The 17,274-nt window shown below is 38.3% G+C and overlaps 1 protein-coding gene across 3 annotated transcripts; it reads right to left on the bottom strand.

Annotated features, from left to right (window-relative positions):
• Positions 1-1,559: 1,559 nt before the first annotated feature.
• On the bottom strand, positions 1,560-14,667 carry CLEC4A (C-type lectin domain family 4 member A). Of its 3 annotated transcripts, none has more exons than NM_001191510.1 (7): positions 14,415-14,437; positions 14,115-14,319; positions 10,075-10,188; positions 7,423-7,524; positions 4,805-4,956; positions 3,565-3,689; positions 1,560-2,504 (listed from the first exon to the last, which is right to left on the bottom strand). In NM_001191510.1, the coding sequence occupies exons 2-7, from the start codon at positions 14,191-14,193 to the stop codon at positions 2,363-2,365; spliced, it is 714 nt and encodes a 237-aa protein (NP_001178439.1). In that variant the 5' UTR covers positions 14,194-14,319; positions 14,415-14,437; the 3' UTR covers positions 1,560-2,362. The 3 variants fall into 3 exon arrangements, with proteins under 3 accessions (NP_001178439.1, XP_024847984.1, XP_005207140.1); XM_024992216.2 differs by lacking the exon at positions 14,415-14,437 and adding an exon at positions 14,539-14,667 and having other exon boundaries at positions 1,925-2,504; XM_005207083.5 differs by lacking the exons at positions 10,075-10,188; positions 14,415-14,437 and having other exon boundaries at positions 1,925-2,504; positions 14,115-14,408.
• Between the last annotated feature and the right edge of the window lie 2,607 nt (positions 14,668-17,274).

Below are 17,274 nucleotides of genomic sequence, written 5' to 3'. Positions count from 1 at the left end.
GGTAGAAACAAAACAGCATATTTTATTATTGCTCCTTTATGAAATTTTAGAGCTGGCAAAACAAATATGTGTGAAAATGAAAGTGTTAGTCACTCAGTTGTGTCTGATTGTGACCCCGTGTCTGCGATGTCGGAGACCCAGGTTCAATCCCTGAGTCAGGAAGATCCCCTGGAGAAGGGAATGACTACCCACTCTAGTATTCTTGCCTGGAGAATTTCATGGACAGAGGAGCCTGAATCTCTCGCATCACAGACAAATTCTTTACCGTCTGATCCACCATTGATAGAAATCAGATCACTGTTTTACTGGTGTAGAGACACAAGGAAATAGTCCACACTGATGGAAAGGTTCTTTATATTGTTTGATATGGTGGCTACAGGTTTGCAGGCCTTTGTCAAAATTATTCTACTGTACTCTGAAAATGTTAGCTTTTTACTGAATATAAATTAAACATTGATGATTTCTATATTGGTAAAGACAGATTGATTAATTGATGTTGCAGTCTCGAGATCATCTAAGCAAAATTAACACTTAACAGACCATAAATGGTCATCAAGTGTCAGCAGATTTCCACCTTCAGAGAAGACATACAAGTTGATCATTTTAATTCCAAAGGACAAAAGTATTTTTCCCAGTACTGGACATTTCAGAGTTTCTACATCCTCTTCCATTTATAAGTGACAAAAAAGCTTAAAGTGTTGGTAGACTTTTTTTTGTTTATGTGTTGTTTTTAAAGTAACTAGAAAGATGAATATAGAGACTAAAATTCTAAGACATATTTCACTTACAGACTTAAATATATCTGCCAGATAAACCAACACATAAACACAGTGTTCAAATAGTTCTGGATGTAGTCTATCTCTTTTTTAAATTAGTTTTTATTGGAGTAGCTGAATTAGAACATTGTGTTAATTTCTGGTATACAGCAAAGTGAATCAGTTATATATATACACATATCCACTCTTTTTTGGATTATTTTCCCATATAGGTCATTACAGTGTATTGAGTAGAGTACTTTGTATTGTATGCTAGGTCCTTATTATCTATTTTATATTTAGTAGTATGCATATGTCAATCCCAATCTCCCAATTCGTCCCACTGTCCTTTTCCCTCTAAATGTCCATACTTTTGTTTTCTACATCTGTGACTTTATTTCTTTCATAAATAAGTTCATTTGTAACCTATCTTTTTTTTTAACCTCAGAGAATATTTACCTAAATTTTAATCAAGAATTTTAAGGACTTCCCTGGTGGTGCAGTGGATAAGAATCCATCTGCCAATGCAGGGAACACAGATTTGATCCCTGGTCTGGGAAGATCCCACATGCCACAGGGCAAATAATCCCACGCACCACAACTTCTGAGCCCACATGCTGCAACTATGAAGCCCAAGCACCCTAGAACTCATGCTCTGCAACGAGAGGAAGCAGCACAATGAGGAGCCTGTGCAGGATAACACAGAGTAGCCCCTGCTGGTCTCAACTAGAGAACGCCCACACACAGTAACAAAGACTCGGTGCAGCCAAAGATAAATAAATCACTTTTTTAAAACAGAATTTTCAGATTGATTTTCTAGAATAGTGACCTCAGAGCAATTTTTATTATACATCCTGAACAAAATTTAGTATATAAACACTTCATATTGAACATTTATTTATATAAGAATTACATACCTATGATATCATACAATATGCCTACTATATAAGAATAAGGGTTTAAAATGATATAAAAAATAAACATTTTAATTTTGCATTTTATTCACTAATAGTAAAATTAATCTACTCTCACTTTTCAATTACTACTACTATTTTTAGAGAAAACAGTGTGCTATGATATGTTACATTATTTTGCAAATCTTAGCTCAAAACTGTTTTGAAAGTGTTTAAGTTACATATTGCTGAAGAATAAGCCACCCCAAAACTTAGTGGTTTATAACAGCTGTTTTATTATTTTCACAATTCTGTCTGTTAATTGGTACACAGCTGGATACTTCTTCATTTTAATCTCACTCTTTAGACACAAATCTTACATAAAATATATAACATACAAATAATTGCTGGTACTCAAAGGAAGATGAAAGAAAATAGGCTATGAATGACATTTACAAAAAGATGAAAAGAATAGTTCTAGCACTGACTAATATTTTCAGCTTGAAATAATGCACATGCCAAAAAAACATTTGGGAGTGGCAAATTTTGCTCCCCTTAAATTTCGTGAATGAATAAATGAATGAATGTGTGCACAACCTTCTGGAAAATTCTATTAAGATCCTCAAACAAGACATATGAATAACAAGAATATATTAGCTATCTCTATGATGTAGGATACCGATTCAACCTCATGGTCATGGAGAATGTTCCATTTTATAAGTAGATCTTCATCATCTTGCAAATAAACTTGTGAAACTCATTACAAGAACAATCATTCCAGCCCCATTTTCTTGAAGGAGCATTTAGCATAACACAACGCTCTTTAGGATTGTTGGGTTCACCTTCATGCCAGAATCTGAGCACCAGAAAGGGGGGAAAAAGGATGAGAACGTTTCTTTAAGCAGTGCTTTGAAAAGAGACAGTAAGGGAGATGGCTAGGCATGGAAGTCAAAGTCAGATATGCCCAAATCATTCTTTCCCACTTCTCACAGAGTTTTTCCTCCTCTGTATCTCTGATATTTCCCTTGAAAATTGTTCTTACATCACCCAGCACTGTGTCATCTTATTGCATTAAGCACCCTCCCAGCAGACATTCCAGAGGCTGTCTTCAGTTTGTCTATTTTACGTCCTGTTACCAGGAAATTGTTAGTCCACAGACTCTCTTAAAAGATGTAAAAGACTTCATACCGGTCTCAGGTATCAATGTAGTATGCTTCATTTTCTTATGCACTGCTTTTGGAGTCTGATGAGCTAGCTAAAATCTCTGAATCTGCTCCTATCCCTGTTACCTTGGACAAGGAATTTAATTTCACAGATTCATAGGGACTAGATTAATATCTCTGTATGTTTCACACAGTGATATGAGGATCAAAGGTGGTAAGGTACTAAAATGCACTAAAATACTTAAGAGTTTCAAAAGAACTGCATAAATGTAAGACTATCAGAATTTAACTTATTTTCTGTATGAGAGATATTAAATTCTTGATAATTGGTCACGATCTTAATTGACATACATTTCTGTTATATTTAGAGGTAAATAGTCATGGTTGAAAGCATAAGTTTTGATGTCAAACTGACCTGGGTTTGAGGACCATTGTAACAGCTGCTAGATAACCACTGAATTATCTAAATTCTTTAAACTCAGTTTCTTCATCTCTATAGTGAGAATAATAATAATGTGTGCCTCATAGCATTATTTGATGAGTGAGATAATAAGGAAAATTATTTAACCTAATGCCCAAGAATTAAAAGAATGTGAGTATTTTCTTTTTTCGAAGTATAGTTGATTTACAATGTTGTGTTAGTTTCAAGTTTACAGCATGAGCTATTTTATATTTTAATAGCTGATCAATGGAACACCCTAAAATCCCTGTAGAATGGAGAACCTGGGTTTCTTTATTGAATTCTGTACTCACGTGGCACTTTCGTTGTATGGTATCTCATCAACCCATTGCCAGTGTCTTTTTCCCGTTGTCAACGTCCTGTCTGACAGGCCCACATAATAAGCAGAGTCAGTTTTCAGTTTCTGGGTGATGAAATCCTAAATGAATAAAAGAAAGGAGTTATAGCCTTTAGAATAGTCAGATTGAATTGAGTTCCATAGGCTTTACAGAGAAGAGAGGAAAAAGAAAATTCATAATGAACCACATGGGGGCCCTGCAGAGGAGCCTTGGTTTTTTTCTGGCAGAGCAGAATAGAATCAAAGACATCTCTTTTGAGCCTGAGGTTGGTCTTAGTCTGTTCAGGATGGATTGCTTATAAGTGACAGAAATTTGTTTCTCACAGTTCTGAAGGCTAAAAATCCCAGGTCAGGGTACCACGTGGTAAAGATGGTGATTCCTGTTTTCTCATTGTGTGCATTCACGCATGTAGGAGGAGAAGTTGCTCTGTAGAATCTCTTTTTTAAAAACATTAATCCCATCCACAGAGGCTTCACCCTCATGACCTATGCAGCTCCCCAAATCCATACTTCCTAATACGATCATCTTTGGAGGTTAGAATTTCAACACATGGATTGGGGCGACAGGACACAAACATTCAGAACATAGTCATGTTCAATACATATGGAGGCAATTTCTATTCACAATCATAATGAACTCTCATCTCAGACTCACTTCCCTTCATTTCTTCCCTAAGAGAGGATATTCTTCAAAGTTGTACATGAGAAAAATTTTGCAAATTAAACAATTTTCCTTTTAACAACATCAGATGGTTAGCGGTCATTTCTGATCATTGATTGTGACTCTTCATGATTGAACTTCATTTCCCAGTTGGACTTAATTCCCCTTCCCTGTTATATAGTTAATAATTTATAAAACATTTATGTGTTTTATATGTCAACAATGATAATTAATACTATTTATTATTTGAAATAAAAGAAATCATATTTCAGGCTGAAATATTTTCAGCCTTCCACTTAACCCCTATATAGTATATTTTCAATGCCACAATTTATTTGGGGCAGAGGTTAGTTTTATAAAAGAAGAAAAAAGGCATGGAATGTAAAATCTTAGGTAGCCTTTTCTATTTATTTTCTTAAGCCTTCAGACACAGTATCAATATTCTAAGACAATAAAAGTCTCCTTCTTAACTAAGAGAGATGTTAAAAACTAGGCAACACTCCTGACTCTATTATCAATTAGAAACTAGTAATACCTGCTCGGCTTTGGTGTTGATCACCAACAGGTGAGCATTCATTCTCAAGCATTCTTTCTCACTATCATTCCAAGATTTAGCTCCATTAGAAATAAAGTAGCAGTTAGAACTAAATGGCCCCCAATTCTTTGGGCAGCAGCTCCAGTCTTTCCCTGTATTGAGAAGAAGGCTATATTAGTGCAATATATTAAAAGTAATTTTTAAAGTGTATAAATTATAAAAAATTAAGGACCAGAGGAGACTACATGGAAAACAGGACTCTTGTCAGGTGTCAAGGAGGTCAAGTCTGCCTACATCAGACCCCCTTTCTTTTGCCTGTGTCGTATCCAGAAAAATCAGCTAAAACAGAAATTTAAAAAAGATCCTCAGAACATAACACAGAAATACTCAGGTTTCGATGGAAAATTACTTATCATACCAAGAACCACAAAATTAGCTTAAAAAATACATACATATATATATATATGCCAATACCAAGATAAGAGAAATACTGAAGTTATCTGGCAAAGATTTTTAAAAAGCCATGGAAAGATGCTTCAACAAGTAAGTACAAATGTTTGAACCATATGAAAAAATAGGAAGCCTCAGCAAAGAAATAGATAATTCAGCAAACACTTTAAAGATAAAAAAGAGAATCAAGTGGAATAGTTGGAAAACATAATAACCAAATTAAAAGCACAGTAGATGGGTTCAACAGCAGAATAAAGTAGACAGAAATATCAATGAATTATAAGAATAATAGAAATTACTCAACTGAGCAAGTAATTCTAACAAGTGAAAAGCTGAACAAACTGAAAACCAGCAACTTTTCATACACCGAGCAAACTATCGCTCCCAGATCTGGAGAGACACAAAGGCAATATATTGGAGCAGAAACCTCTTTGGGAGCCAGTCTCAGGGTAGAGAAACCAGAATTGTAATTGTGGAATTGCTGGAAGCACAGCGTGGACAACTCTAAGAGATCAAAAGTCCAGGGTGACCCAGACAATGTAGAGGCACCAACACTTCCTTGAGTTTTACATCCTGGAATTCCACAAGGTTGTTGTCATTGATTAAACTGCTGTTGTACAGTCTCCTGCACTGGCAGGCAGATGCTTTACCACTGAGCCACCAGGGAAGCCCCGACACTATTGACACTATGTATAAAATAGATAACTAATAAGAACCTACTATACAGCACAGGGAACTCTACTTTAATGCACTCTGGTGTTATAAATGAGAGAGAAACCCAAGAGGGTGGAGTATTTATGTATGTACGGCTGATTCATTTTGCTAAGTAGTAGAAGCTAACACAACATTTTAAAGCAACTATAATGCAATAAAAATTAGTTTAAAAGAGAAAAAAATATTTCAAGATGCCTGCAACTGCAATGTAATCTGTAAATGACTGTGATTTCTGTTGGTGAGACACACGCTATCATGATTTGTTGTTTCCATTCGTAATTTCCAGAGAGCAGTGCCATCTGCCAGGAGCTTGTTATGAACACAAACTTGAGATGGGCTGTATCTCTGGGTTGTATCAGGAGAGCAGCCAGATCCATCCCCTCCCCATCACTAGGCAGAACCAGTTTTTCAATTAGAAATAATTTGATAAGTGGAAAGATATCTCAAATGGAAAAAAAAGACTGTGAAACATACTAGTATTTCATCTTTAAAAAAATGAATAAAAGTGTACCATACTAACACTAGACCACACAAAGCAGGAAGTAGCTATATATATATATATCAATAGATATATATATATATAGTATATATCAGTATATATACTTCAGAGCAAGGAAAGATTTCAGAGTTAAGGTGGACATAGAATAAGGATAAAGGGAATTTTTTCTTGTTCAGTTCTCCAAGAAGCCATGTTATTGCTGTTGTTGTTGTTGTTCAGTGATGAAGTCATGGCTCTTTGAAGCAGCATGGACTGTAGCACGCCAGGCTCCCCCATCCATGGGGTTCTCCGGGCGAGAATACTGGAATGGATTGCCATTTCCCTCTCCAGGGGATCTTCCTGAACCAGGGATCAAGCCCAAATCTCTTGTATTGGCAGGCAAATTCTGTACCACTGAGCTAGCAGGGAAGCCCCGACACTATTGACACTATGTATAAAATAGATTCCTTGGGTTTCCCCCAAGAAACCATAATCATCCTTAAACCATACGTATCTAACAACAGACCATTAAGAAGTGAAGCAAAACCATAGAGCTGCTAACAGAGTTTAGGTTTGGGATAAAAAAAAATGGAAATTTTTAAAGCAGAGTATTTTATGTATTCTCCCAAAAATGTTTTATGTACATAAAATATGATTTCTTAAAACATATATGAATTAAATCTCTCTTGACCAAATAAGTTTTAACCGGTATGTGAGTAAAAGAGCAAGTATGCACAGAAAGTTCAGAAAGAAGCAAAGACTGAAGAAACCGAAAAGCAATGTAATCTTTTTCATAATTAAGACTATTTCTTTGCACAAATGAATTAAAGATATGCATATTATAAAAATTGTAGGCCCTAAATAGTTGTATACTTAAAACTTAAAATGTTCATAAGACTCAATTTCTTAGTATTGGAAATATTGACCTAGGACACAGTACTATCAATAACTGAATCATAGGCACATTAATTTTTACCTTCTAGGGTCGAATTTTCTTTCACACATTCCAATTCTGTGTGAATGAGTTCTCTTGTAGCCTTTTCTTCTTTATGAACATAAGAACATTTTTGAAAAAAAACTGAAAAAGAGAATAAAATCATTCGTTTTCCTGGTAGCATTATAACTTCATTCTTTTTTCTAATCGTATAAACATTTTAATTAAAAGAAAGAAGTTGTCTGAATAGAGAAACAAGACTCAAATATGTGCTCAATTCTATGCTTATAGGAAATTAACTTCAAACTTAAACACCGAATGAAAGTAAAGAAGGCTAGAGTGGCTACACTAACGTCAGATAAAACAGATGTCTAGATAAAATGCAATATTTTTTTTTAGATTTTTATTTTATATTGGTGTAGAGTTGATTAACAATGTTATGTTAGTTTCAGAGATACAGCAGTGACTCAGTTATACAGACACGTATCTATTCTTTTTCAAATTCTTTTCTCACTTAGTTTATTACAGAGTATTGAGCAGAGTTCCCTGTCCTCTACAGTACTGTCCCTGTTGGTTATCCATGTTAAATACAGAATAACTTCCCAATTGGTTCTTATTCCTCAGCAGGCCAACACACAGATCTAAATATTCATCAAGCCCCCACCTCCTTGATTCTACCTCCTCATTATCATTCAAAGGTATTCCCCTTCTCCTTCACTACCTTAAACCAGATTCTCACTATTTCTCAATTGGGCAATGAACTGTCTTTCTGGTTATTCTCTTTGCTTTCAGTTCTCTCCTCATATATCCATTTTACACATCTCCACCAAAAGCGTATTCCTATAAATCAAATTGAGTGATATCACTTCCTTGCTTAAAATTCCATAATGGTTCTCCATGACTGTGACACATTGCAGAAATGGCCACAATTTTCAACTCTCCCTGTACCCATACCCCTTTGTAATATAACTTCTTAGTTTTTCCAGTCAACAAGTGGGGTCTATTTATTCACCACTTGAAAATGGACTGACTCTAAGACTTCCTTCAGCCAACAAAATGTACAAAAGCAACTCTTTCTGTTGTTGTTTAGTTGCTAAGTCATGTCTGACCCTTTGCGACCCCATGGACTGCAGCACGCCAGACTCCCCTGTCCTTCACTATCTCCTGGAGTTTGCTCAAATTTATGTCCATTGAGTCAGTGATTCTATCTAACCATATCATCCTCTGCCATCTTCTCCTTTTGCCTTCAATCTTTCCCAGCATCAGAGTCTTTTTCAATGAGTCGGTTCTTCGCATCATGGCCAAAGTATTGGAGCTTCACCTTCAGCATGAGTCCTTCCAGTGAATATTCAGGGTTGATTTCCTTTAGGATTGTTTCAAGCTAAGGCTTCAAGAGGCTTTGTTCACAGCTGCTCTCACTCTGCAAGCCTACATGTTGCCATATCAACAAGCTCAAGCTCACCTGATGAATTCTAAAGAAGTGGAACCAATTTGTCCACATCATCCCAGTTTACATCCTCTTCCTCAGAAACTGGGTTACCTGCAGCTGGTACTTGACTATGTATGCATGAATGACTTTAGCCAGGACCAATGAAATGGCTTAGCTGAGCCCAGTTCAAATCGACAAACCACAGAATCATGAGCTAAAAACAGTTTGTTTTAATCCACCAAGTTTTAGACTGGTTTATTAAATAACAGAAGATAATTGATAAAATAATCTGCAGGGGGGCAGGAGGAAATCCGCTCTTTAGAATTGTACAGGACACTTTTCATGATCTGAACCCTGCTTGTTTCTCCCATCTGCAACCTCACAGTTCACTTAGAACCATATGTCACAGTCACTTAACGTATTTTTCCAAATTTTTTCAAGCTCTCCCACATCTGTCATGCTTGGTCCACACAGGTATAGATGTCACCTCCTCCAGGAAGCCTATCTCAGCTTCCTGTGCTTCTTACTCACAGAACATTTACCAGACGTTGTTATAAACACTGCTTCATTCAACCAGTTGCCATCATCCTGCGGACTTCTCAAAACCAAGGGCCACAACTCTGCTGTCTCTATCTGGCACAGTGTCTGACATAGACTAGATGGCCACTGTTGCTTATTGAATGACCAAATGAATGAATAAAGTATCTACCCAAACTTATACTAGTTTTATGATTTTAAAAAACTTGATGAGTTCTTGATAGGCAGAAATCTACCTATTTGCCAAATGGATTTTAAGAGCTCATGCAGTCTTGAGAAAGACAAAAATAATTAAGATGAAAATTCAGTAGACTATTCTCCTGGGAGATTTCTTCCCATTTACTTCTTGTCCATCTGCTAGTCCCAAAATATGTCTATGTCCTCAACAGGCATAGCCTTATAAACACTACTAAGAAAACACAGATTTGGTCTCACATAAACAATTGTCTAGTGTAGAAGTGGTGCCCTATAGATTTCATTCTGCAAAACAGAAACATGTACACACATATACTCTCAATTTCTCTGAAGAGAAGGAATGCCATTATTTCTATAAGAGTGACTAAATGCAAATAAAGAACCAAGCTCACAATGAATTCCCACTATCTATGTCTTCCCCCAGAGAAGACTTCTTTCCCAGATTTCTGAATAAACTCATAGTTTATCTGTTTATTTGATGCCATCTCTTCAAGTCAGGCAGACATTTCTTATAGATCCATCTGGATACTTACAGATAAAAGCGATCAAAAATGAGATTGCTAATAGTAGCAGAAGTATCAGCAATGAGGTAAGAAGTAGCTTGGAAAAACTATGGCCACTTTGGTGAAGTTTGGTCTCTTTGGGAGCTGAAGAAAGAATCAAATTAATCAAATTATTATTATCATGAATAATAAATTCTGACCTTGACTTCCTCTTGCTCCTTCTCTTCCTCCTCTCCCTTTTCTTGTATAATACACTATTACTATTACATGACATTATTTCAAATATGAAGCTACAAAGGAAATAGTAATGTTCATTGTAGAAATGCTAGAAAATACATAAATGCACAAATTCCTACCATTGAAGATGAAAGTAAAAGTGTTAGTCGCTCATTCATGTCCAACTCTTTGCAACCCCATGGGCTGTATCCTGCCAGGCTTCTCTGTCCATGGAATTCTCCAGGCAAAAATACTGGAGTGGGTAGCCATTCCCTTCTCCAAGGGATCTTCCTGACCCAGGAAAAAACCTGGGTCTCCTGCACTGCAGGCAGATTCTTTACTGCCTGGGGCAGTAGAGAAACCCATTGGGGATAACTGTTAATATTTTGGTATACATTCTTCCCATTGGGGATAACTGTTAATATTTTGGTATACATTCTTCCAGCAATTTTTAAGTGTATATACATGCATGCACATTTTGCCACATGACTGATATACCATATATATTGGGATCGGACCCACTATTTTATTGTATTCTATATCACCATATTTTCTTCTTTTACCCACTGTATTGTGGTTGCATAGTATTTCATTATATATTTAAATAATCTTCCAGATTATTTCTAACTTTAACTACTTTACATAATGCCATAGCAGATAACTCTTTATAATTGTCTCTCATCACATCCTTAAAATAAAATCAGACTGTTTTTTTAAATTTATTAATTTATTTTTAATTGTAGAATGATTGCTTTACAACACTGTGTTGGCTTCTGCCATATAAACACCACATTGTTCATCACAGCACTATTTACAATAGCTAGGACATGGAAGCAATCCAGATGTCTATTGAGAGATGAATGGATGAAGAAGTTGTGGTACATATATACAGTGGAATATTACTCAGCCAGACTGCTTTTTAAGTTTATTTTTTATGGAGGTATAGTTGAGTTACAATGTAGTGTTAAAAAATCAGACATTTTCAGTCACCATTTCATGGTTGAGAATTATTTTATCAAGTGTCCATTGATGGGTGAATGGATAAAGAAAATGTGACAACTGTATGGAATGGATATTATTCACTTATAAAAAATAAGGAAATCTTGCCTTCAGGATGGACCTTGAGGGCATTATGCTAAGTGAAATAAGCAAGAAAGAGAAAGACAAATACCATATGATCTCACTTATCTGTGTAATCTTTAAAAGATAATAATAACTCATAGACACAGAGAACAGAATGGTGGTTGCCAGAGGTGAGGGGTGATGAGGTCAGCAAAATGGGTGAAGGGGGTCAAGAGGTACAAACGTCCAGTTACAAAATAAGTAAGTCCTGGGATATAAGGTACAGTATAATGACTACAATTAATAATACTATAGGCTATAATATACATATATAAAATACTGCTTATTTGAAGATAGCTAAGTGAAAAAATTGGCTTAAAGCTCAACATTCAGAAAACAAATATCATGGCATCCAGTCCCATCACTTCATGGCAAATAGATGGGGAAACAGTGGAAACAGTGTCAGACTTTATTTTGGGGGGCTCCAAAATCACTGCAGATGGTGATTGCAGCCGTGAAATTAAAAGATGCTTACTCCTTGGAAGGAAAGTTATGACCAACCTAGATAGCGTATTCAAAAGCAGAGACATTACTTTGCCAACAAAGGTCTGTCTAGTCAAGGTTATGGTTTTTCCAGTGGTCATGTATGGATGTGAGAGTTGGACTGTGAAGAAAGCTGAGCGCCGAATAATTGATGCCTTTGAGCTGTGGTGTTGGAGAAGACTCTTGAGAGTCCCTTGGACTGCAAGGAGATCCAACTAGTCCATCCTAAAGGAGATCAGTCCTGGGTGTTCATTGGAAGGACTGATGCTAAAGCTGAAACTCCAGGACTTTGGCCACCTCATGCGAAGAGTTGACTCATTGGAAAAGACTCTGATGCTGGGAGGGACTGGGGGCAGAGGAGAAGGGGACGACAGAGGATGAGATGGCTGGATGGCATCACCGACTCGATGGACATGAGTTTGAGTAAACTCCGGGAGTTGGTGATGGACAGGGAGGCCTGACGTGCTGCGATTCATGGGGTCGCTAAGAGTCAGACACAACTGAGCGACTGAACTGAACTGAACTGAAGAGTACATCTTAAAAGCCTTCATCACAAGAAAAAAAACTGTGAAACTATGTATGGTGACAGATGTTAATTAGACATTGTGATGATCATTTTGCAATATACGTAAAAATCAAACCATTATGCTTATACATCTGAAACTAATATAATTTTGTCAGTCATATCTCAATTGAAAAAAAAATTATTTTCTCAAAGTTATAATATATTGCTAAGTGGGGGTAAAACCTGCAATAATGTATACTATGATCTCATTTTTAGAAAAACACATACACACATTGATGTATTTTATATTTTGAAGGATGTACACAAAATGTAAATTAGTTATTTCTAGATAGTAAGAATAAATACAGCAATTTAAATTTGTGTGTGGACCGAGAGACTGTCAAAGAGAGTAAAATAAGTCAGAAAGAGAAAAACGAGTATCATATATTAATGCATATATGTGAAATCTAGAAAAATGGTACAGATGAATCTATTTGCAAAGCAGAAATAGAGACACTGATGTAGAGAACAAATGTACAGACACCAAGGCAGGGAAAAAGGGAGGTGGGATGAATTCGGAGATTGGAATTGACATATACACTCTACTATTAGAACATATTATGCAGCACAGGGAACTCTCCTCAATACTCTGTAATGACCTCTATGGGAAAAGAATCTAAAAGAGTGGATATATGTACATGTGTAACTGATTCACTTTGCTGTACAGCAGAAACACAACACTGTAAAACAACTGAACTAATAAAAATTTTAAAAATAAATAAATTTGTGTGTATCTCTGGTTTTTTATTTTTTTCTATGAACATTGCAGCATATAATAACAAAGTTATATAATTTTTTTAATTTGTATTTTTTTAAAGGTTATCAAGTATTTATTTATTTATTTATTTTGGCTGTGCCTGGCAGCATGAGGAATCTTAATTCCCTGACCAGGGATTGAACTTGTGCATTGGGAGTACAGAGTCTTAACTACTGGACCACCAGGGAAGTCCCTATGAATTTTCTAAGGGGAAAAAAACAGTTTCCTGAGCATTTTCCATGTTTCCACAGAATTTTGGAAAACATAAGCAATCATAACTTCCCTCTCACAGCTTCTCATAGTCTCCACGGTTTTTTTCCTCTTTTGTTCTGTATCTAAGATATCATACATGCTACCCAAATTACCTTTTATTTACTTCCAAACCTCACTGAATCCATCTCAGATACAGTGTGCAATGGATTTTCTGATTGCAGAGCAACCGTTCTCAAAACATAAGAGACTTTCTGCATAAGACTTTCTAGGCTTTCATCTGCAATGGTTTGTTCCATGTTAGTCTGATACTAACCAATACACTCAAACACTCTGCACTCAAACTCTTCTCCCGTGACTGATTGAGAAACAAAACCTACCAATTCATCATTAGCCCCTGTATCTGGACTGATGGTTTCAAGACCTGAACCCACTCTCTACACTGCAGTCTTAGTTCACCTCAGAAAGCACACAAGAACTTAGCTTCATTACCATTCTCCTTAACTCAGGTCCATAGTGGATTTCTCACACCTCAGTTTTGTCGTGGCATACCTGTATCATCCTTTAATGCTTTTCAGGCAATTCGATCTGAGAATCCTGTGTTTCCCAACCGTGGCCAGAGAACCAGCAACCAACATTCCCTAGGCTTTATTTATAGTATTCTCTCTTCACCCTTCATCCCATCATTCACTTTGACCACTGGAAAGCGAGTCTTACCTGCAGGAAGCTCTGATTCGGTGCCTGAGGACTTGGGTTTATTAAACTTCACTTCAACATAAGTGACCTCTGAAGTCATGCTGCGATCTTCTGTTCTTGTCGAAGAATCCTATCCGTCTCTTCCTTAAAACCACTTAAAATGAAACGCAAGCACGGTGGTAACTTCTCATACTTCCTATCACACAACTAGCTGAGAACAGGGACCCTAGACAAACAACCACAAAAAACTTGAGAGGAATTTCATGAAAATTAAAAACCTCAGGGGCCCAAACCCCAAGACAGGCGCAATGTGAATTATACCTTTAAACGTTACGCCAGCAAATAGCAATAGAAGTAGGAAGTCAAAGGGTAGGGGAGAGAAATAGGAAGGAAAGGAAAAGGGGAACAAAGCAGAGACATTCTCCCTGATTAACAGTGAACTTACCAGAAAGGATGAAATTAAAGCATTTGTGAGCATCTACCTGCAAATGGCTCAGATGGTAAAGTGTCTGACTGCAATGCGGGAGACCCGGGTTCGATTCCTGGGTCAGGAAGATCCCCTGGAGAAGGAAATGGCAATCTACTCCAGCACTCTTGCCTGGAAAATCCCATGGACGGAGGAGCCTGATAGGCTATAGTCCATGGGGTCGCAAAGTCAGACACGACTGAGCGACTTCACTTTCACTTTCACCTGCACACAAAATCATTTGTAGATCCACCAACCTGAGTATATACTCATTCATGTTTGCATTCTCCTCATCTTCTGGGGTTGATCAGGCAACTTTGGGGACTACATTCCAACTGACAGAACAACTTTCTTGCCAAACTCCCCACTTCCAAAAGTCAGAGTCCTCTAATGCAGTGGGAAGTCAAAGTGTAGATTATGTACCTTCAGAAGTTGCTCTCCTGTGTTTTCTGCTCATCCCTGTTCTTGATTAAGTCCATCATGCCTCCACACGCATTCTGCTTAAGTGCCGCCAGCAGCTCCTGAGAGCAGCTCCCTACTGGATGCTAGAGGAGAAGGGTGTCCTTCTTTCTTTCATCCCCAGGACACCACAACAAAAGGCTTATGGGTATACAGGAGCCTTTAACAAATTAGGATAATCTAATGGATTCACAGTTTAGAGGAGGAACTAAGCACTACATATAAGCCAAGAGGAAAACACCCCCAAAATTAAATCCTTCATGCAGAATCTTTTTGCAGACATGCTCCCAGCTCACACCCAAGATTCAGCTCTCCCCAAATGAGTCTCCACTTTATTTTTTTTCTTTTTCCAGTTTTTGGTGAACCACCCAGCTTACAGGATCTTAGTTCCCCCACCAGAGCCCAGCAGTGAGGTACAGACTCTTACCCACTGGACCGCCAGGGAATTCCACTGATTCACCTTCTTTTAGTCTCCCCACCTAATTCCTCTCTCCCCTGCATAACACATACACACATACACACACACACCACAAGCATTTACCTCTGTATTTATTTCTATGTCTAAATATATTGAAAACTATGAGTTCACACTAACGTCTCTAATCCCAATCCTACAAAAAGAGTTCATTCTATCTTTTTCTCTTTCTGCATCTCTAACTCCCTCTGTGACAGTAAGAAAACTGCTTCCATTCTCCTTACTTATTTGATCAATGTTGTTGTTCAGTCACTAAGTCGTGTCCAACTCTTTGCGACCCCATGGACTGCAACATGCCAGGCTTCCCCGTCCTTCACCATCTCCTGGAGTGTGCTCAAATTCATGTCCATTAATTCGGTGATGCCATCCAACCATTTCATTTTCTGTCTCCTCCTTCTCCTCCTGCCTTCAATCTTTTCCCAGCATCGGGGTCTTCTCCAATGAGTCAGCTCTATGTATAAGGTGGCCAAAGTATTGGAGCTTCAGCTTCAGCATCAGTCCTTCCAATGAATATTCAGGGTTGATTTCCATTAGGATTGACTGGTTTGACCTCCTTGCCATCCAAGGGAGTCTCTAGAGTTTTCTCCAACACCACAGTTCAAAGGCATTAATTTCCTAGATTTAACCCATTTTCTACCTTGGCTGCCCCTCCCTCCTTAACTAAGATGCCCTTCTCTCCTCCATTGGGCTCCTTTCTCCATCCAGGCCCTACTGCTGTTGACACCACCTCCGTTCTGCATGGGAGTCCTGCACTGAGGCAGCCAATCCCCACAGCCATTTCTCCTCACCCTGCCCAGGTCTGCCACCTTCCACAGCACAGCCCTCCTTACTCTGCCTGGACTCTGATTCCTGAAACCAGTGCCCTGACTAATGTGGAATCTGTTCTCACCCCACTCAGGCTCTGACACCCTGTCCAAGGTCACCCTCCTGTGTGAAATCCCTCCTCACCCTGCCTGGGCTCTGAGTCTCCACACTGTGCTCCCGCATCATGTGGACAGCCTCTGAAACCCACACCTGCGTGGACGCCTTCCTCCCTCTGCTTGGGCTCAGACACCTCCCCGCAAGGATGCCCTGGTCACTGCGTGAGCCCCCTGCACCAACCCCCACTCCGCCACACAGAGGCCCTGTTCACCTCTCAGGCATTGGTACCCAGACCAGGCTGCTTATGACACCCCATACCAGGCCACAGCCACGGGTGGACATGCTCCTCAGCCTGCACAGGCCCTGATGCCAGAACAGTTTCCCCACCCCTACAGAGATGGTCTCTTCACTCAACTTGGGCTCCAACACCACTGCCAAGCCAGCCCCCTGCACAGTCACCCTGCTCACCCTGCGTGAGCTCTGACTGCCTGCACCAGACTACTTGCTCCTCCCCCATCCCACTATTCAACAAACACCCTCCTTGCTCTACCCACCTAATGCTTCATTTAGGACTGAATCGTTTAGTAAAGACAGGAAAGGTGGTACAAAAAACAGTAAGGGAAGAAAAAGAGCTAATTTTTATAAATTTCTCCAGCAAATAACTTCCAGACGTAATAAGCAGTACTGGACCTTAACCATCTAAGCTGGATTCTGGATTCAGGGACAGTTCACCAGCTGCCCTTCTGGCCTCAGACCACAAGGTTCACTGTCCCCATCACTACATGTGTGTCTGCAACTGACCCCAGCCACTTCACAGGTACCTGCAGCTCAGTGCACACAAAAAAGAGGTAAATAGTGACATGAAAGAACACACAGGGGGAGTAAAAGGGCAAAGTTTTTGCATCCAATCAAAGTTAAAT

This window comes from Bos taurus, chromosome 5 (genome assembly GCF_002263795.3).
Source record: "Bos taurus isolate L1 Dominette 01449 registration number 42190680 breed Hereford chromosome 5, ARS-UCD2.0, whole genome shotgun sequence".
NCBI classification, from domain to species: Eukaryota; Metazoa; Chordata; class Mammalia; order Artiodactyla; family Bovidae; genus Bos; species Bos taurus.
The sequence above is the reverse complement of the archived record's forward strand: the minus strand, read 5'-3'. Positions and strand labels throughout refer to the sequence as shown.